Genomic DNA, 22409 nt, shown 5'->3' on the forward strand with positions numbered 1-22409 from the left:
CACACTTACCCAGAGTTGATCATCTTGGCCTGCAGGACTTTTCTTTACAAATGCGCCATAATATGTAGCAATATTCCGATGATGGGAGTACTTTTTTAGCATATTTATCTCCAGCTTGATTTCCTCCTCTTCATTCTGTAGCAAAAGAGAGCAGAAGGCTCCTTAGGTGACCAGAGATCACCGAGCCCCAGGGCTGCCCAGAGCTGCAGGGCAACCTCTGTCTTCGGAGGCTTTCAACACCCAGATGGAACCAGCCCTGGGCAACCTGGTTTGATCCCACAGTTGGACCAGAGACCTCCTGAGGCTCCCTCCAACCTGCATTATCCTGTGGTTATGAGACTGCAAGTGAAGGACAGGCTCTTAAACCAACAACTGAGTTGCCCCGGATCCACCAGCCTAAAACAATGAATTGATCGGGTTTGAGCTAAAGAATCAAAAATGTTCTGATTTGGGTACAACAATCTCATTTTGTCTCCTCAGGGGGCTTAGACAGGACCTATTACTCCCCCGTTTGCAGTTTCTGTATGCAGTAATTTAGTCATGTAGAAATTAACCAGATTCAAACAAAACTAAAATTATTCCTAACACTCCATTACTTAAATACTTGGAAGAGCACTTGGCGCACACATCAGCGTATTTGTCTTCCCAGACCTGTGGAGGGTCTTGCTGGGAGGAACCAAAGCCAAGAAGGAGGCAACTTGCCACAAATCAAACTCCAGAGCCAGGATCCGCTCCTTCCTTCCAACTGTGAGGCTGCCCCACCTGGACCACGGAGTTCTTCCCCCTCTCCTAACACCACGCCATCAGTAAAGTCTCTGGCGTGCTGGGGGCTAGCACACCCCTAGACATCTCCTTCCAGGCGCTAGCTAGCTCTGTTTTCCCACAGTCTTTGTTTCAGTCTCTTCAGGGCAGACATTCTCTTCTGCCCGGTACAGCACCGTGCACAATAAGACAACTAATGGAAACGCCAGTTTTAATAGTTACATTAGAAGGAAATGCCCTTTTCCAGAGAGAACTGCCTGCTCTGAAGAGGTCCTCTCAGAGCCAGCCTGTTTGCTGTGTTGCCACCAAGAGAAATGGTGCACGATACCCAGTGAAACACGTGTGGATTTTGCTGTCTCGTTTGCTTTAATAGGAAATGAGTGGTGCTGCAAGGCATCCCTTGTATCAGGTAAAAGGAGTATGACAAAGCTGAAAATTAATTTACCTTGCTGCAAAACATCCCAGTCAGCACTTACTCGCTGAAGGCAAAAAAAGGAGGCAGCAAGAACAGCTCAGCCCCACAGGACATTTTTCTGCACTTTTCCACTATTTTCCAGTAGCTTTGCCATCAAAACATTCTTTTAACCATCACAACAGACTGCTTACAAAACCAGCTGCGGTGTCCTTTCTACCTGTAGCAAAACATCAAAGCCTGACAGGCTGAAGCCAAAGTCCCTCGCGTATGCCTCTTATGAAACCCAACCATACAAAAATTATTCCCAACAGAACAGAAGGGACCAGTAAGATTTCCCCAGTAACATCAATCCACAGGAGACGCATTACCAGACCAAAGCCTAATTGTCTTAGGCTTTAGGAAATGGGGAATGCAAAACTCCACTTGAAGCAAAATGAGCTATTTCAGGTTTCAGAACAGCCCCTTTGTTCAACACAGGCTCTCAAGCTGCACACATAACGCTAGATATTTCCTTTGTTTTCTGTTTGCAATTAAGCAGAAAGGAGCCATCCTTGGCTTGATGCAGCCCTGGATGTTGCATGACTTAATAAACGAGGGCAAGGAGAAGCTCGGTGCAGCATCTGGAGTCTCCAAGAGAAGCCAGAGCTGAGTCCCAGACAGCACGTGGGAAATCCTCCATCAGCAAGGTCCTGTTTCTCTCTGCACGCGGCCAGGGCACAACCAAGAGGAGCTGAGAGCTTGTGCTCACGCTTTCAAGGCTCCACTCCCTTTGGGACTCCAAACAGTGTACGTGAAAGGGAGCAAACAGGCAGGTGAGGAGAAGGAGGCAGAGAATGAGATAGGAACTGCCATCCTGGACCTGACCACAAGGGTCCTGACACTGGTAGGAGTTTCTGGTAACGCATCTTACGGGAAGAAGGGCAGAAAGTGGGATAAATAAGGAGGACTCCTTTCCTCCCTCTGCTGTGCCTCCTGCATCCTGCCCACTCCTTCCGCTAGGGCAACCAAACACATGGAGGGGCAACGTTAATCTTTGGTAAAGGCCTTCACCAAATTACTTAAGGTCTCTTCAGATCTCAAGGTTTTGGGGTTTTTTAGCTCTGCCCATCTGCATGAACTTTGCACTGGCGGATCCCAGCTGAAAAGCTCCCCGGCTACAACCCCAGCACCCGCCTGCAGCTTTCACAAAGTTCCCCTGGGGGAGCTGGTACATCTCAACCACTTCCTCAGAGCTCTTGCCTCTTTTTCAGCTCTTCTTCCTTTGCCCAATTAATTTACCGTTTGTTGGAACTCTTATCCAAGTACTTTCTATTCCTTTGCAATCTCAACTCCATGTTTTTAAAACCAAGATAAGCGTGTGCCTGTTTGTGCACACAGCTGGAATACCAGGTAGGCTCTTCCACACCCAGAGACAAGAGCAAAGAGGAGCTGCACATGCAGCTCCTTTCCCATTAACAGCAGGATGATCCAATTCCTCATTTATCTCGTGTCCTTATCTTTTTACCCAGAAGGCTGGAACCTGCTCCCTCCCTGCACTTTCCTCTTCTTCCCTTACCCACCCTTCCCCGCAGAGGCGGCTACCGGTGCTCCATGCTGCTCGGGTACAGGACAAGCGCCTTGGGACAACACTGCTTAGATGGGACAGTGGGCTTCCCTGCTGAGTCCCACCACCGCTGAGCAGAAACCCTCTGAGCCAAACTCTTCCGTCCTCCAAAGGCAGAGATGTGACCTCAAATATCAGCCTGTCTGTAAGGTAAAGCGCTATACAGGACAGCAGGCGGGCATTTCGCAGACAAGAAGTACTCTGTCTTCCCAGTGCCTGAGTGAGTTTTGGAAAAATCACTCTCTCTCACATGGACAAACCAAGGCAGAAGGGTAGATGTGAGTCATTCTGTCCCATGGGCCATGTCTGAAGCCCAGCCAGGAACTGAACCCAGACTTGCTCCATCTCAGTACTACATACATGCTTCAAAAGCAGAGTGACTGGGGACAAAAGCACCCTCAACTTCTCAGTGCATGCACATCCTCAGGATTTCCACTTTCCACCATCCCTCTTGTCAGCGTTACCATTGGGCACATCTCCTGGGGGTCTAGAAACCCGCTCATAAATCATGCTGCTTAAGAAAAGGAAACAAGCTCGCAGATGTGCAGGTGCAAAAAGCTGTTTGCTTTCACAAACCAATGCGTTTCTGGGCACAGATGGCTGCATGCACAAAGATGACAGGTTCATGATCAAAGGCTATTTTTGAAGCTGCGGGCCTATCGGCAATGACGTTAGGAAGCAAAGAACTAGAAAGCACACGCCTCTGACCTCAAATGGAAACAAGATCATCAGCTGATAAATACTCCACCAAGAGACCCCTTCGTACTGGGGCAGTTCTAACGAAGTTTCTCATCTAAATGTTATTTTGCTGCCTGGAAAGACTGAAAGCAAGGACAGGCGGAGGATGACCTGTTGCAGAAGGGCTCTCGGATCACCTACGCTGACAGCTGAAGAGAAAAGCAGCAAGAACCCAAGCTCTCTGCAAGCCCTCTGCCTGCCTGGCACCAGCAGATCACAGGAAGCAGCGCCTGCGTGGAGAGGCACACCAGCACGTTGCCATCAACCATTTCAAAGGGCTCCCCCCCGCTCCCCCCCTGTAACACAGCGCGGCAGCACTTCCTGACAGATGTCCAGAGGATCCCACAATGACCACAGCATCCTGCTGCCGCTCCGAAGAAACCGGCCCCGGGGCTGCGGCTCATGACAGCAGAAGGGCAGATTTGCTCAGCTCTTGGTGTGCCCCGCATCTCAGAGGTGAACAATCACAGCTGGAGCTGCTCGGGGAATTTCTGATGAAATTATTTCTTGATGGAAAAAAAAAACAAAACCCAAATAAAAACGTAGATTTGGTGAAGCCAAATCTTTTGGCAGAAATGTACTGGTTATGATGAAATGTTAGCTGAAGGACTTTGGTTGGATTTTCTAGTGATGAGAACATGATGCTGGGGGTGAGAAACCCACTGCAGAATATCCAAGTAGCAAGGAAGTGGCGCAGACCCCCAGGATACGAGATATCCATGGGGGGATATCCTGTCCTCTCCCAAGTCAGACAACACTGACCTATTACTGAGCACGAGCAGGTTAGTGACCAAGCCACCACCAGCCTACAGTGGCATGGGGCTCTGTCAAACTCAGGCACTGGAATTGCCCCCCTCTGAATGACAGAGACCTACCAGAGGCGTGAACCGGGGAGTCCTCGAAGCAGGTATAAAAAAAACCCACAAGTCCAGTCCAGCTCTTCTCCACTTTTTTTTGGAGACAGGTGAAGGCAGAAAGACTGCATTTGTCTTGATTTTATTTTTTTTTTTAATCTTCCTGTTTTCTACCACATGAAATTTTCACTCCCTAAGAAAACTGTTCCCTGTGCAGCACTAATCAGATCATAGAACCACCCAAAGATGAAAATGGCCACAGGGGCTAGGAGCCTCCCGTCTCACTCAAGCAGGTTTTCTATGACAGCTTCCATTTCTCACCAGCCAAACTCCATGTGAGATGTTGCTCTCAGGTGCAATTTATAGGCAGGACATTGGAGACGAGGATTTCAATATTTTAAAGATTTTATTTAATGCCTCAAGCTAGCTTTTCAAGACCAAGGGATCAGAAAATAACTTAAACCTCAGCAGACTAACAATGCAAGAGAAATACTGAATCCTTGACAGGCTCTGAATTTATGACACTGAAATTCTGGAGACTGAAAGGATTTCTACATTACAGTTAGGACACACAGCAGCTCTTAGAGACTTCAATAACCAAATGTTGTGCAGCAGAGAAAAGATATTGCTATTTTACAGGAGAACTGAGCTTCAGAGACGCCCTGGACAGCCTCAGCTGTACCTGTGCCCCTACCTACTGCAACTGCATTGGCTTCCAGCACCCCAGCTACTCTGCGCTCCACGCGACCAGCGGCACGGTCCCTGGCTGGACGGATGAGCTCGGGAGGCCAGCAGTAACCCCATTTCTTGCAGCCATGTGGCTCACCCCGAGGGCTCTGGGAATTTGCACTGAGGTGTCCGAAGGGCTCGGGACCTCAGCTGCCAGCCCAGCCTGTCCCTGCACGCAGCCGCTGCGCTGAAAGCCATCGGGGTTCACCGTAACGCAGCGGGCCGTGAGGGGAGGGGAGGTGTGGTGGGGAGGAGAGGACGACCCCAGCTGCAGCAGGAACCGCAGCTACTGGCAGCAAGTGCCTGGATCACCCCTGCGCTGGTCTCCCAACCCCTCGCAGAGGCACCGCCGAGGGCCTGGAGGAAACCAGGTCTGCCAGCCCGTGCCCCGGCAGCGGGAACACAGCAACCCCGCATTGAGAAAGTGGAAATAACAGCAGAAAGCCCTGCGCTCACCCTGCACCAAGGCCAGAAAGCCGAAACGCTCAAGTACAGCTGAACTGGATTTGTTCAGGGTTTAGTGGGGGATGAGCACCGGGGAAACCCCTCCAGGTGGCCGCACCGACATGCTCAACGCTCAAACTGTCACAACTGCTTTCGCATTAAGTGAGTCAACGTGAAAACAGCGTGATCTGGTATCGCTGCCCCTCAAGCAATGGGACAGGTTCCCCAGTATGATGCTGGCTCTCTAGCCTGCAAGGAAGGAGCAAATCAGACCTGAACAGCTGGGTTTTGTTCCCAGAATCATGCAAGTCTATCAAGCAGAATTCCTGAAGCCGGACCACAAGGTTGTCCTCCATTTAAATTTTGTTTCCAAGCAAAAAGGCATTACTGGATGCTACGGTTTGTTGCTTATATACAAAGGAGACCACGTTATGTATAGCAAGGGGAAGGAAATCTTTCCAAGGTTCCCTTCCTGCGGTTCTTGCTTCAATTGTTTCATCAAGGAAGGGACTGTCACTGGTGTTAACACGATGGCCCACAAGTGACATCTTTGGCCAGCCCTCACGCACTGTTTTCTGACCCAGCAAAGCATGAAAGAGGTCCATACAGTAGCTCTGGATCCCTTCTGAGCCCTGCCAGGATCTCTCCTGTCAGCTCCTCTGTCCAAGCATGGAGACGCTCTCATCTCAGGAATTTGTGTGCGACACAAACCCTACACCCTCTCCCTTCCAAAATTCAGCAGCCTCATGGTTGGTGGCTGCCATTTTTTCAAGCCAAAGCACCTGATGACAGATGTGCCTATACAGCTAAAAGCAAAAATCCCACCAATCTAATGTACCACCCATTTAAAAAATGCACCCTCCTCTATGCACAGAGAAGAGCAAAACTGGCATTTCAACTACGCATGCGTACAAAGCAGCAGCCATAGCCAAACCAGCCCTTAGATATGCTTTGTAAAAGCCTTACAGTAGCATTTAAGTTCAAAAAACCAATATGCAATTCAGACCACTTGCTGCTGAGGGCTGGATTCCTACACCATCAGCAGAGAGAACGGCCCCGGACCTGCTCTACGTGACAAGGCCCACACAGACACCAACTTGTTCTGCTGTCTTCCAAGACAATCAAAAGACCTAGGAAAATGCAGGCAAGGCTTGCTTGTGCTTGCCCAGAACACCACGTGTAGATGTACCACTGGTAGGCTTGGCCCAGAGGACTTGGCCCTGTTTTTGTTTTTTTATTTTATTTTTTATTTCTGTCGATAAACCTTCTACAATATCGCAAGAGGACTAACTTTATCTTGGAGTTTTGTATCTACACTGTCATAGTGACAGAAAGGGGAGCTGGGCTTTAGTGAGACGAGGTGCGTCCTACCCCCCATAGACTTCCAGTTAACTCAAGAGGAGGATGCAGGGAGGCTTCCCGAACTTCCTGGGGCTCAGCCTAACATGGTCTCAAGGAGGCAAGCTGCTTCGCTACTGGCTGCGCTCTTAAAAGGAGAAACAGAAATCTATACCTAGCAACTTTTTTGACACCCTGTTCCAGCGCTGACACCACTTTATAAATGTGAGGAGGGACAGGGCCAATTAAACTGTCTCTTCCTCTCATCTGTCAAGTAACAATAAAAAAGCGCTACATTTGCATTTCTAACATGCTCCTGCTTGCTAGCTGTCAGGGCAGCAACTCTGAGGAATGGATGGCATGCGAGAGGAGAGGGTGTGATGAAACACAGCAGGGGCAGCACAGAGCTACAGGAAATCTTTTACTCACTGTCTCTGGAAACAGATAATCAACTAGAAATACGCACGAAGAGAGTTCTCCTCTTTGTTATTATAGACCATCAAAATACATGGCAATGCATTCCCTTATTGCTTTGTCACCAATGGCCAGGTACAATTGAAAAATCTGGTTGGATTAACACCTCTCAGTACTTTATAAAACACAAACCAGTGCTCAGCAACCATAATTTATACCACTGGATTGTCTTTAACAAGCTATCCACCTTCTCGTGATCTGAATATTTATTTTTCCTTGCAGCTTGATAACAATGTTTTTATTTTTGGTTGTGCACTCACCTCAGTAACGTTCATCACTTTGATTGCTGCTAGCTGCCCAGTCTTAACATGGCGACCCTGTTAAAATAACAAAAGACTGTAAGTAAAACACGCATGCAAGCTAGGCATACAGTAACTAATTAGGCATAAAACAACTGGGTTTGAGTTTGGCGCCGGCAGAGCTCTGCAGTCGGAACACAGCGTGGCAGGAGTTTATGCGTCTCCATCCAACTCCTGCTGAACAGGTGGTGTCACCTCTCCAGCCTCCTCTCCTAGGAAACTTCAGCAGAGGCCCAGGGTCACCAACCAGAACAACCTTCTCGTCCTGCAAGCCAGGGTTGACACGTGCCGGGGAAGCAAGGCATGGGTAGCTGTCACTGTCCCCACCTCCCCGCAGCTGCTGCCCCACCTCAGGGTGAAGAGAAAACTCTGGGTTCCAGTACATCAATCCGGCAACCTGTATGTGGCTGCCAAGAAACTAAAGCTGTATGTACTTTTTCACCCCCCCACACCCTTTATTTTTTTTTTTTTTTTAAAAAAAGCCTTTCACTGTGAAATGCTCAGTTTTTAAAATTCTTACTGCAGCTGAGCTAACTATATCTCAGCTACCTCCCAAAAAGTATGCAGAGGCTTTGTATTTAAAATGTCATCTTCTGTGGTCCCAGGGCTTTGACTGCGTGTGTGCCTACACGCGTACACGCACTTCACGCGTGGAATGCACGCACCCCGCCCTCATTACTAAACAACGGGTAACTGGCAATTTTAGGTGTGATAACTGGTAAATTTAGGTAAGCGGCTAGTTTTTGAAAACAAAGCTATGAAAAGGCAGGTAATAGGGAATAAAGCTATTAAAAGAGCAAAGTTGACACTGAGACTGACAAGAATGTATATTAGAAACACAACCAGGAATCTTGCTGTAAGTTACAGTTTCTTGTCTTGGTTAGATCAAGCTGATCAACAGATGCCGTAGATGCAGTATTTTGCCACAATCACCAACACTAATCTCACACTGGAGGACGGGATCAAAAGATTCGTACGAACAGCGTGTATGACAGGCTACACGTCCCAACTCCTCACTTCCATCAACTGTTCAGGAACGGGTTTGAAGCTTTGAGACGGCAATTTTATTCCTGAAATAGTAGTGCCTGCAAAGCTGTATATCGAAATAACTAAGCGACATCAGTTAAGTAAGCCATAGGAAAATCAGGAAATCAAATATGAAATGCTGCAGTTTGCAGACAAAATGATTTGCAGGTGCAATTTACACCTGCAAAATTAGAAGCTGGGTTGATCTCATTTTAAAACCCAGGTCCTATCTGCGCAAAACTGCATACGAGTGTTATTTCTAAGACTAAGCAATTTTGCATCAAAGAAAAATGATTCTTCGTTCTCAGGCGATATGTCACAGTCATGTTTTCTTTTACAGAAAACTAAATCCTGCTGAGTTTTTGTATATTTATAAGTGCCCTCTTTCCGCGGGAGCACTCCTGGGATGGCGACGCTTTTTCTCATAAAACTAGAATGACAGGATTTATGCATTATCGCAGACCTCCAGCGGAAGACAAGTGGGACACACCCTCGCCAGGCCCCCGACGCACGCCCCCCCCGGCGTGGCTGAGCGCAGATGGGCAGTGCTGGCCCCAGAGATGCCGGAGTTTGGTCAGCATCCATCGCAGCTGACGTCAATCCCAGTGAGCGAGCTTCCTCTGCACAGCCACCCCGCTCCTTTGTTGGAGGCCATTGTTTGCAAACGTTTCCAGGCATTGAATGTCTTGGCAATATAGCGAGAGAGGGCCCTCCACAAAATACAGACATGCTCGACACGCTGGCACCCTGACTTAACTCCAAAGTTTGGCTGGAGTCAAGCACGCCGATAATCCCATGTCTCCGGCCACAACACACAGCAGGCGACCCACCCATCAAAACGATGAATCTCTCCTGGGCTGCTGTATATTCTGCAAAGGATGATGTCAAGAATCAACACTGATTTTCCTAATTACAGCCAAGCATGGAGATGTGCTGCTTTCCTAAAAGAATAAATCTACCAATACTAGGCTAGCATTGTGCCCAATACTGAATATTCATAAGAAGAAGGAAGGGGGAAAGGCTTGGCACTCAGTTTTGATTTCAATGCATGGTATCTGGTCAACTTGTCCCCCTGTATAACAGACATCTGTTATTTTGCAGCCACAGGTATTTCCACTACATGCAAACCTGCTGTTCTCACTCACTTTTACCATTATAAATGAGAATACTAAATCCCCCCACCAAGTTTGTACAATTAGCATTTACAGGAAAGAAAACAGCAAGCCCTTTTGTTTTGTGGGTCACGATTCACCTTTGCACAACCAACGTGTCCCTGTTAACTCAGATGCACAACTCGATCCTGCTCCCGCATTCCCAAAAGCTTCAACCGGGCTGACTGCTGGCCGAGGGGAGCTCAGTCCGTGCAGCGAGGGCAGGACCGTGCCCCCACCTTGTCTCAGTGCCCCGTCGTCCCCACACCGCACGCAGTTACTACTAGCCTGAGGGAAACGCACAGGCTGACATCCAGCCATCCCTCTGCGCAGGCTGACCTGCGGTAAACACTCTCTGACTGGGTGAAGCAGCCTTTACGTGGAAGTAAATTCTGTCACCCGCATGCACTTGACACCCTCCTGTTCTTTTAGACCTCATTTTCCTGGAACAAAATAGAGAGCGGTTCAATCCACCGGAGAATCCAGACCCTTTCTCAAGAGGCCAAAAGGAAAGGAGCAGTAAAAACTCATTCCTGTTGGTTTGCTCTAATTCTCAACTCATAACAGTTTGGTTTCGACAACTGTTACCGCACCTTTTTCAAAAGAGCCTTCCTCATTTCTTGGTTGCAGAACAACCTCATCTTCCTCCACCAGCCCAAGTCTGTGCAGGGCAGTGCAGAGGGCTGCAGGTTAACCTCATGAGAAAGCGTGAAAATATCTGTATATTTACACCTGCATTTCATCAATTGCCTAAAAGGGATGGATCAGTTTAAAAGTGCGCAGAAGAAAAGAGTATCTTGGAGAGCGTAGCTAAATATATATCTACAGCTATATATCTATATTAAAACATTTTCATCATGAGATACTAATTTTACTGCCATCTTGGCAGATTTATTTTTGATTACACTTGTACATTTCTCACAAAGTAAAGGATTATCATAAGGCAACACATCTCAAAAGTCTTTGCACCTGCTAATGTATGCAACAAACAACGTGGCAGAACTACACCGCACACACCATCGTTTCTCCTTACCTCTGACATCACCCCAACGTATACAAATAAAACCTTTTCTTTAAATATTGCCAAAGGAAAAGGTTCAGTCAGTAGAGACAAAATAATCAGAGAACCCTGGAGACATCCTAATTTTTTTCCTTCTCCTCCCCAGAACTTCACCGTCTATTCAGTTAGCTACGGAAAAAGGGGCTGAAGCAAAGGCACCCAAAGGCTCACCCAAACCCCAGCAGTCCCTGTCAGCAGTGGCTGCACCCTGTTGAACTCAGCATCGCCACCCAAAAAAGGGAGCGTGCTATTGCGAGACTCCAGGCTAAGAGGGCTGAAGCTTCCAGGGGACATACGTGTTCACGTGGAGATGAACCAGCTCATCTGAGCAGGGTAACACGCTCCACGTTACACTTGCTTTAATGCACAGACTGATTGCCAGCACAGTCATAGAACAAAAATCTCTTTTACGTTGGTTTTTCAAACTGTTTCGAGTTCATTTTCCTTGACATCTCTAAAAGCAGTAAACATCCTGAACCCAGCCCCGGGCTTCTTGTTAAGACACCGAGACTAGTGCCTAAGTAAGGAAAGGTTTCAGGGCCTGGCCCCTTATTTTTTCATTTATCAATAAATCTCAGAGGTTAGCCAGAGTTCACGGGAACTCGCACATTGCTACTTTTGCGAAGCCACAAGGTTCAGCGAGTTTGAATTGTTTTGAGAGAGGTGGTGTTTTGATTTTTGTTTAAAGCTCCTAGGAATAACTGGCTGGTTTAACTGCTTTCCAACCAAATGGGATCAACAGATGCACTTACTTCCAGTGACGAGGCATGCAGGAGTTCATCCTTTTTAATTTAACCCAAAACAGGAGGAAGAACAAGGGGCACTGCCCTCCCAGCCCTCTGTGCAACCACCGCTGCCCATCCTCTCCAGGTCATTACAGGCAATCGGCCTGTTGCGATTCAAGATCCACCCTTGCACGTTTCCTCAGAAGCCGGGTAAAGGGCAGGAATGGTCTGTGGGCCCCTTTCCCTAATAAAAGGTTTCATCTTTCACCCAAATGCTCAGTTTGAGAGCAGGTTTCGCCTTTGGAGAATGCAGCCAAAACATCCAACAGCGATCTGCAAGTCATCCATATTCCCACCCAAGAATATAGCATTAAACACTACCAAGTTCATACAGAGCTTAGACACGAACAATTCTGAAGCTCAGTGCCTTTCTAAAATTGAAGTTCCTGCTTATATTTTGGTGAGGCATCCAAGCTGGAAGAAATTCTCCCATTAGCTTTGAGTCCAACTAAATTCCTTGTCTCCTCCAGAAAACATTTCCGCACAAAGTCTGCTGCAGTTGCCAGTTAGTCACTACAGTAACGCTCAGCAAACCTGGAGCCAACATACATGTTTTTCAAATCTGCATGCTGCTCATTGCAGCCACATTTGTGGAAGATGCTTTATGCCAAAGATCTGGTCCTGACGAGCTCCAACCGTGCATTATCTCTGCAGGGAGATACAGGTGGAATAGGACCGATCACTCAGTGTTATTTTTATTGGACGTGTATTTATCTTTTCAGCTCAGTTAGGTAAAGAAACCACTTACCTATGCCCTCTACTGAGGGTCAAGACATGTATTTTTCTATTTACATCAAACACAAGTATCAGCATTAGCGGTCAAGCTATTAGCTGATAAAGAGGCTTTACATGTATTAAGTATATTTACAAAAAGACGCATTCAGTCACGTACAACACCTTTTCCTGTTAAGTCCAAACAAAAGTTTGGGGCAGTCCCCGTCTCAGGCCACGACTACAACCAGAGCCCCAAGGTCCCAGTGACACACAGTGAGACTGTCACATGCAGGAGCTTGCTTTGCCCGCTTCCCTCCCAGATCCCGCACAGCCCTCTCTTCCTAGGGGTGCCAAACAGCTCCCATCAGCTTCCCTCCCCCATCTGACAGATTTGAAGTGGACGACCGCAAGCCCAGCTGTCCCGTTACAGTGCTGCGCGCCATGCCAAGGCAGTCCACCACAGACCCGTCACACGCTTCCTTTTTGGCAACAGGCGCTCATTAACGTCCACGTGTTTCTGGGTCTGTCTGATGTAGCTGTCCCCATTTAACCGCAGCAGGAACAAGCGCCTGTGAAGGGCAGGGACTGCCTGCTGCAGCATACCAAGGCAGCGCGCAGCTCGTGGGTTTCACTATGCAGAAGTCCCCAGCTTTTTGGGGACTCACTTTTCTCTCCCGTCAAAAGCAGTGTTTTTGGCGAGGCTGTGAGGTGCCTACATGCAGGGATACCTCCCAGATGCCAGAAGCCTCAGACACTCGCCAGTTTGCACCTCTGTGCCCGCGCGGAGGGCAATTTCCCATCAAACACGCTCACCACCACTGTGCAGGGACACAAAGAGCTCACAGCGCCCGCGCAAGGCTGCGGGGCTCCCGGGTGACCCTGCACCGCTCTGCCGGCCGGTCTAACCCAGAAACCTGGCAGGTACCACAAAAACTTAACGCTGGGGACCTTCTCTGGATATTCAATACCTTCTCTGGTATTTGAAAGCAAGATCTGGCTGTTGGAGGTGGAGGGCTTTCTCATCCACAGGCATTTATTATGGGATACCCGATGCAGGCTGTGGCCACCTGCCCTTTGGGAGCGGGGTGAAGGCACAGCTGTTTGGCTGCAAGCTCTTACCGAAAGCGAACTTCAGCAAGCAGGTTTCCTGTTCAAAACCCACTTATGAACTTTGAAGTTTGAGCCCATCTCGGGTAAATCAGTGTGCAGCCCTGCGGTCGCTGGTAGACTGCCAGCTCAGCCTCCCGTGCCCTGAAGGACGGGACCCCACCCTCGTGCCCCTCTCTTCTCCACCCCTTCCATCCTGGTAACACAAGGAAAGCCTTTAAGAGACTATGCATCAAATGAACAATGCTGTGCATAGGGATCCAGGAAACCCTATGTCCTATTCCACATGACCTTAGCAAAGTCACGATCCTTCTGTTTCCCTTTCCACCTACATAGGGCTTTTCTACTAGGTCCCAGCTCTCTAGAAGAGAAGAGCAACATTTGCTATCGCCAGCCTGGAAACACCAGCCCCCCGTGCAGCCGCAGCGTGCTGCCCAGGGCACACTGGTGGGTCAGCATGGCAGGGAGGAGGAGAACAGGATGTCAAGAACGTACAACCCGCAAGACACACTGCTCTTGCACTGCGGTTCAGGCACAGCCACTGTTTTACAGCATATGGCTGTTGACAGCAGACATCCTGCGCGGGATCTTGACTACTGTAAACAAGTGGAGAGGGTTTGCACATCTGGGGCTGTAGCGCTTCGGTGCTGAGAAGCGTCACCTGAGAAGACAGTTTACAGGGGAGCTCTACCAGGAAGACCAGTCCGTAATCCTGTCTCAGCAACCGGTGACACGTGAGACAACCCACTGTAGTCATGGTGGGAGCTCTTCAGCTAAAAACACAGTAGTAATGCAAAACTTCAAATGGGACAGGAATAAATTCCAAGGAAGACATTATTAAGAGTTTGGAAGCTTATAGCTTGTTTTTGTTAGTTAATGGTCTAAGGCAGAGCTCAGGGTCAGTCGTGCACTGGATACTAGCACCGGATTTCAGAAATCATCCATTTCATTGTAAACTATAACATGTAACCCACATCAATACCGATTGTTTTTTTTAAAAAACAAACATAAAAAACCCCACCAAAACCCCCAATCCACCACAACACACATCAGCCTTGGGCAGATAATTACCAGTTTCAGAAAGTCGCATTTTTGGTTTGGTTTGTTTTTTTTTTTAACCCCCATGAAGAATTCAGGACACCAGCCAGGTAGGAATGAGGCTGTAACTTTGATTAGAGCTTCATCTTTTAATCATGCAATTAGGGCTGCAGAAAGCCTGCTTTGATCGACATTATAAAGATTTGGTGGCACTTCTGTCGCAATGTCTCTGGATGTCTGCTGTACCGTGGGGCTGTAAATCAAAGCACTGTATTGCCCTAGAGCATTTATTCTCTTCTTCGCGATACTGGGAGATGTGGAGATTTGGAAGCCCGGGCCTTGTTCCAAGTCACCTCCAGGCTGGCCCTCAGCTCCATCTCCAGCTGGAGCACACCCTCCCTTCCTTGCAAGCGGCTGCTTTTGTGCCAGCAGAGCAGGATGCAGGACTTCCGTAAAACCACAGCCCAGCTGCACTGCCTGAACGCTGACCGTGTGGATGCAACACACTTGCCCTTTCACCCCCCACATTTAGCACCCAGTTTCCAGACAGTCCTAGGTCTCACCCAAAAACACACGGCCAGCGTAGCCAAACGTTGCATTTCCCCTTTCCTACCCTCCATAAACACCCTCTTTCAACAGCAACTTTCAACAGCTTTCTCTGCCGTTAACTCTGTGCTACCGAGAGGAGGAGCAGAGGGCAGGCTGCAGCATCAGAACAAGCTCCTGAGATTACCACTGCAGCAACGTAAGGGTCCTCCGTTGCTCTCAGACTACCCAACATCAGACGCCGCCAGTCAGTCCCTTAGGTTGTACTGGGACTGCTTGATTGACTTAGACTTAACGTTGCCTTCAGAACTGACCGTAGAGCTCTTGCTATCAGCGAAGGCAAAGCGTGTCACCTAAGCCCTATGAGATACGATCGCTCTTGTCCACAGCTCGCCAGAGTGGTGAACAACATAAATATTAATACACCGTGAATAATCAAGACATGCTTTTCAATGTTTATGGGCGGTTTGTTGGTTTTTTTTTTTCCCCCTATATGCTAATTTAACTAATGCTAACTCTACTTTATGATTAGATACGTTCCAAGAAGTCAGCTAAGATTTATCACTTTCAGTATACACCACACTATGAAGTCGAACACTATTTAGCATGCCCCAGAACTCTGGTTGTAAAACATGAACAGTAAAATCTAACGTGTCTGCACGTAGATATATAAAGAACGAAAATTAATTAATAACACCCAGCGCACTTTTAGACAAAGCACGTTACATTAATGAAGAAATATTAGAGAGATATACTATTTATAAAGAAATGAAAAAGTGTTCAAAAAAAAAAAACCCAAAACAAAACCACGTTACACTGCATTCCAAATGAAAAAGGATAATTTTGTAAAGGTTGGCAAATTTATATAGCAAAAATGACTTAAGTATTCAGTGAAAAACAAGTTCCTTTCCTAGCAAACACCACTGCCCTATTTCTGTGCAGAACAGGTCATTCTATCCCTCCCATTGCTTCTCTCTCTCCCCCCTCATCTCAGAAGTGGCTAAGTATTTTGCACTCACTCACAGTGAAAATATTAGTTTCATCAAGTTTTTTTTAAATGAAGCTTTAGATGTTTCAGGGGAAAAGACATTAAGAAAAAAAAAAAACACCCCACAACAGGAATTTCTCTCAGGGCCCCTATTTGTGTCACATGCTTGAACAAACAAAAATACCACTGTAACTCCTAACACTGTAGAATACAACGGAGTTGGCAGTAGTATAGGAGGACTTCCCATATACTAAAATAGCAACACATTAGCCAAGAGAAGAGATTAGAACATCTAACTTCTATCAATCGCTTAAAATTCTACCCAAGTCCACACTGGCTAGAAGGGAGGGATGGAGAGAGGTCACTTCAATGGTACCAAATCAAACCACCTTCATCCCTGGAGGAAAAGGACAGTTTTTCACCCCTACTGCAAGTGTCTGTACCACGGCCCTCCTGAACTGTAAAACCCAAGAGGCACCAGAGGCAGTTTTTCTGTCCAGTTTTGGGGTTTTTTTATCCTTTCAGTTCCCATTTCCTCCCATTGTACAAGTGGAAATGCAGATTGTTTGCTTTGCCTGATGTTTGCCTGTGTCTGACTGAAGACCAGTGGGAAAAGAAAATGAAAGAAAGGAACAAATTCAAGCCCTTTTACAAACACATATTTGAGTACCTACATTTTTGCAGTATCAGTATGTTCAGTTGATCAGATTACCACCCTTATGCAAAACATGAACCACTCACGGCTACTGCATACTTGTCTCAGAGCGGACTAGAGATTGATCTTTTGGGCTTTTGAAACCTGGTCCCAAAGAGGTCATTCACGTTGTGATTAGCAAGACCAAGCAAAGCACTAAGCACTTTTGAAAATACCACACTGGTCATAATAGGAAAAAAGAAGTTTTGTCCTCTGCTTATTTGAAATGGGTGGTGTCCGCAACAAAACATCTCGTGTAATCTTCCACAGCTCCACACTCATTTGGAGGAATCTGGAAAGTACCCATTCCTGCGGTTTCTCCTTATTCAGCTCACAGGCAGACACGATGCTTTAGATATCCTACTGCTATTTGAAGTTTCCGAACAATGTGACCAATGTGCAAGAAGGAAGAGCAGGAGAATTCCTCCTGGGGCAGGGAAAAACAGGGCGGCCCTCGGTGGGTAACAGCAGGAAACCGAGAGCTGCAGCGTGCAGCCCGGAAAGCGAACTTCACTGGTGGCCACCGCTGCCATGTTCAGGGTGAATGGGAGCTGCTACCAGCAAGGAAAGAAAGGCAACGTTTTGGGTGGGTGGAGGTGGGTGAAGAGAGGACCTCAGACAGCAGCACAGTGAACGGGAGGAGAGGTCTGAAAAGCAGGCTGTGCAGTTATCCCCTTTTCCTCATGCTCCATTTATTGGGACATAAAACCCGATTTCTTTGAGTCCAAATTTCAGTATTTGCACAAATAACAGTTTCAACAGCCTTGCCATGCATCCTGGGCTTTGGCATTTGTCATGCCTCTTAACGTCTGTTGAAACACGCTGTTGGGTTTCCAGCCTCAGGCACCCCATCCCTCCCTGCTACCCCTGCCAGGGCTGCGGAGGCTTCGCAGACACAGCCGACGGTCGTCTTCTAACGGGTGTTCTGCCCTGGGGATGCCTGGGCTGGTGGGCCTGCAGCCAGCCAGCAGCAGCGGGGACCCCGGCTGCCCGGCGCGGGGCGGCAGGGATGTAACAGCCGGTCCCGCTCAACACCTGGGGAGCCCAGCAGTGATTTATGACAGCAAAGGTCCGCCACACCGCAAGTCTATTCATCCAGAAAAATAAACACTTTAGGAAAAAAAGCCTCAGCCTTTGGAAGGCTCTCACTCTGCAGACGCGGGGCTGTCGAGAAGCTAAGTTTAGGGAGAGGTACAAATCCCTCCACCCCAGTGAATTTTCGCTGCCTGACTCATGTGCATCCGTTTACAGAAATACAGGGCGCTAGAGAGAAGTCGATACACAGCACATCTCTGCTGGATGAAGTCACAAGCAGTTAAACGTGTCCCACCGGCCCCATCCTGCCGAAAGGAAGCCGGGGCTGGACTGCAGGAGGTCAGCTGATGGGTGGCCGGATTTTCGGAGCAGGAATCCCTCAAAGGAAGGTTTTTTGGCTCACCCTCACTATGGATCTCTGAAGGTCAAGCTGCACACGGCAATTACAAACCTCACGTTATGAAAGTCATGTTTTAACTTTTTAAGTAATGCAGCCTTCCCCAGACAAATGCTAATAAAGAAAGGCTTTATTAGCCTTCTATCCCATATAAATATAACTTTGGGTGCATATTAAGCTCTCAGCAGCTATATCACTGAATTTTTAAAATTCCTCCAGCATTCTTGTGAACAGTAAGTGTAACATGGTTGAATTTTCTCTTGCATATAACGCAGAGCACAGAGGAGGTTCTGCATGGGTTAAAATGCGTTGCTCTTTTTTTTTTTTTTTTTTTTTTTAAAAAAAGGCTTTGAGGCAGGCAGGGTACACAGCTCAGACTGCAAGCTCCAGACTAGCTGACGAGAGCTACAGCCACCTTAAAGGTGATTTGCTTTTTCATTCCAGTTGTGCTGGTGTTTTTCTGGCCCAGATGGCAATACCACGCGGGTCTGCATCTCCCTGCAGCGGGCCGTCAGACAGCACACGCGGCGCCGCGCGGGACAGCCCAATACCAACAACCGGCATTAAACGGGTTTCTCTTGGAGTCTCTGAGCCTTTCCTTCAGCTCTTCACGGCAAATACCCTCCCTGCAACTCTCTTCACCCGAGGTGAATCCTGAAGTCAAAAACTCTGCCGAGTACCGCTGCCGAGTTCAGATCTGAGGTTTGCCCAGGGAAAGGTCGTTACTTTCACACATACACAAAAGTCTTCACAGAGCATTTAACTGAGGAAAAGAGAGCATCTACTCTCAGTGCCTTTTCATTGGGCTCTATTTGATGCATCCTCTCAAAAAATAAAAAGGGAGTTAATGGACACAATTAGTCTGTGAGAAAATACATCAGTCTCCAGATTTCTGAATGAGCTCTGCAAGAGACGAACTACATGGCACTGATCTCGCAGCAGCAGTCAATTCCTATTTCCTTCCAAAATTCTATTGGCCAGATGGTCTACAAAACTCAAGGGAAAATTACTTAAGTGTTTGGAAAGGCTTTCAGTATTAAGTTGGTCTCCAAAATGAAACCAGACTACCCTTCTAATTATTCTTAAAAGTAAGGTATACCTTGCTTTTCTAATCAAATTACGAAGGAGCGGTGCTTCCAAGTTCACTTCCCTAAAGAAAAAATGTGAATTCAAGTACAGCCTTGGTTTTTTTGTTGTTTTTTGGGTTTTTTTGGGGTTTTTTTGTTTTTTTTTTTTGTTTTTTTTTTTTTTTCTTTTCTAAACTGATCTAATGAGGTTCGTACAGCAGAAGTCTGGCTGGCCAAGGTTCTCCTGTCGAGCAAACTGCAGGTCAGATGTGCAGTAATAGTTCCTCAACAGCTACATGCAGTCACTGCTCAATGCCGTATCTTCCAATTTTCTGTATCACTTGCAGGGGTCAAAGCCAATCGTGCCAGAGAGAGAAATGAACAGCGAACTCTTGAGGGGTTACAATATAAATAAAAATACCCCTGCAAAATAATTTCAAGCAAAATAATTTCAAGAAAATGGTTAAACACATTACAGCTGAGGAACCGCAGAGCCTTAAGCAATGTAGACTCGCATAATTACCAGCACGTAGGAAGCAAAAGCAGCAGCTAACCATTGGAAGAATTGGTCACAAAAGGGACCAAGAGTTTCCTGCAATTAACCACTGAACAGCTTTACCAGATTTTGAAACTCTCATCTCTTTGCCTTGCCCTGTTTAAACAACCCCGGTTCATTTTGCACAGTGTTAAGATGAAGTAGTGCACTATATAGTAAACTCTGCATTTGGGTAAAAAAAAAGGCAAAGCCCCAGCACAGGCTGGGGACCCCCCTGCCCTCCTCCGGGGCGCTGCTGGCTACACTTCCAGAGCTTCCCTGCAGGGCTTCCCACCAACGGCTACACGGGGCTTCTCCTAACGCTTGGGTTCCTGCACGCGATGCTGGCCCCACTGACGTCCACCGCAATTTCTGCTGTTGAATTTATTGCATGTGATTTTGCCCCTTAAAAGGTCAAATTTCTCAAATAAAACAAATCCCACTTTGCACCAAGTTCTCCACTGAAAAAGCGTGTATATTCCATGCTTTCTCTGTTGGAGAAGGTGTGTTCACACCGATCTGTCACAGGTTGAGGAAGAGTCTGTGATGGAAGAAATGAACCTATGCCATTACTGCAGTGCGTCCATTCGTGTAAAAGCATCCAGCAACCAACTGTGCTACTACTACCCAAAGTTCACGGCCTGCTGGAAATCAGTCTCTTCATAAAGCCACAGGTGAAGGCCAGATGGAAACAGAGACCACTTGCTATTGGGATTGATTACAGACACATTTACATTCAGGGGCATATAGATTTGACCGGATTCCTCTCATTCATGGTTTGTCCACTGGTATGTCACGTGAAGCTCTCCCAGCCACCAACGGCATCTCTGTAAACTTGTACGACAGCAAATACAATGGGGCCCAAGGTACTATGGACAAGAGTGCAGGCACACGCACACAGACACATATATAAATATTCAAAACTGTAAGACTGAAAACCACCGGCCCAGCCCATGAAACCTCAGGTGTCAGTGAACTGCACCAGAACCTGTCTCGTGATTCGGTCTCAGACCCATTTCTCATTTCCGAACCCCACCTGCTTGCTTTTAGGGAATAGCCCGTCTAACCAGTTGCATCACATCACAAAGCAGCTGTCAGGAAAGAAAAAACAAAACAACACAACCACCTAAACATTCCACAAGGCATCCAGCTAATGCCAGCAGCTTGCTGGAGAAACGTGGAGTAACAAGCATGGGAAGTCTGGTTTACACGTATAATATAAGCTTTAAAAACTGGCATCCCTGCTTTAACATCTTCTAATTGTATTCCCTTTAAAATTTACTCTAAAAGTTTAACCATCCACAAGTTTCAAAATAACTTCCTTTTGCAGCTTCTTTGCATATTCCGTCATCCACATCCCGATGCCAAAATACACCACCAACAGCTCATTGCTCCTTAGGACAAATCTGGTAATACACGCCAGAGAAAAATTTCACAGGGTCAGCTAAAACTACAGCACTGCCAATGCACACAGTTAAACAACAGAAATGTTAATAACTAGGTCTCTATTCACAACAAAAGCACTTTAATAATAATAATAATAATAATAATAAAAGAGCAAATGAAAACACCATACCAGAAAAACTACCTCCCAAGCGGTTTGTTCTGCCTTCTACTTTCTGAACCTTTAGGCTGAGGGAGGGACATGGGATTACATGGAATTGGAAGCTTTTCCCCACTATCAGAGACAGAAGTGTAGCTAAGTTTCTTCAGAAAACAAGGCGTACGTGATTGTGCTGCTTTTGCATCCAACCGTGTTTTAACCTGTCAGCCCATTTCAACCAAAACTGACAGGCAGAAGACTCGAAGATGATCCAAGTCCTGCGTGCTTTGTGAAAATCAGAGACGGAGACAAACTCCCTTCCTCCACCACGGGTGTATGTGCTAGCAGAGATCCCTAAGGGCTCCACAAAGGAACTGGGGCTGCTGAGGTCAGAGGTGGAGGACAGGATAAGAAAGGACAAGTTTGCAAGCAACTGCATTTTGTTAGATTTACTATTTACTTTTTCCTCAAAACCCAGAAAGTTTAAACAGCTTCAGAATTTATGTTGATATATAAACCCATTTCTCATTAGTCCTTGTCGACTACTGTCCTCTAGTCTTAGCATTAACATTGGAAAAAAATTTTCACGTTTGCACCACTGAGGCTTACAGAAAATAGGTATTTTTGATGTGTTCTCTTGAGAAAATAACTATATTCAATAACAGAAGGGTTACAGAAAGCCAAATACCTGACACGAAGGGTTCTGAAATTAGTCACTGAGCCAGCTTTAGGGATTGGCTCCCCAGCACTGATTCTTATTTGCCATTTACTCTGTAATCAAATCAGCGCAAGGTGAGCATAAAGCACTAGCATGCCACTGTTAGCATTTCATATCCTCTTTGAATACATAAAACAAATGACATCATGTGCAAAGGACTGGAAAAAACGAGGTTTCAAATAATTATTTTTAAAGACCTGATTTGCACACGTGGTTTGACCTAATTTAATTAGAAATCTATTTCCAGCTCAATTTTGTCAAGTGTGGCCACGCTCACTGGACTGCATACGTTTTCTTCGTCATTTCCTCTCATTGATCCAGCCACACCGGACATCATTTTCCAAAGTCC

The 22409-nt window shown here is 46.9% G+C and overlaps 1 protein-coding gene across 2 annotated transcripts in view; it reads right to left on the reverse strand.

The window, feature by feature from the left end:
* Positions 1 to 22409, reverse strand: part of NRK (Nik related kinase) — a 105591-nt gene that overhangs the window by 63357 nt on the left and 19825 nt on the right. For both annotated transcript variants that reach the window (XM_063347445.1, XM_063347444.1), the window contains exons 3-4: positions 7618 to 7674; positions 10 to 135 (exon numbers count right to left, since the gene is read on the reverse strand). In XM_063347445.1, the coding sequence (XP_063203515.1) occupies positions 10 to 135; positions 7618 to 7674 (183 nt within the window). The remainder of the gene's footprint in view (positions 1 to 9; positions 136 to 7617; positions 7675 to 22409) is intronic.

The sequence above is a fragment of the Chroicocephalus ridibundus genome, chromosome 9, assembly GCF_963924245.1.
Source record: "Chroicocephalus ridibundus chromosome 9, bChrRid1.1, whole genome shotgun sequence".
Classification (NCBI taxonomy): Eukaryota; Metazoa; Chordata; class Aves; order Charadriiformes; family Laridae; genus Chroicocephalus; species Chroicocephalus ridibundus.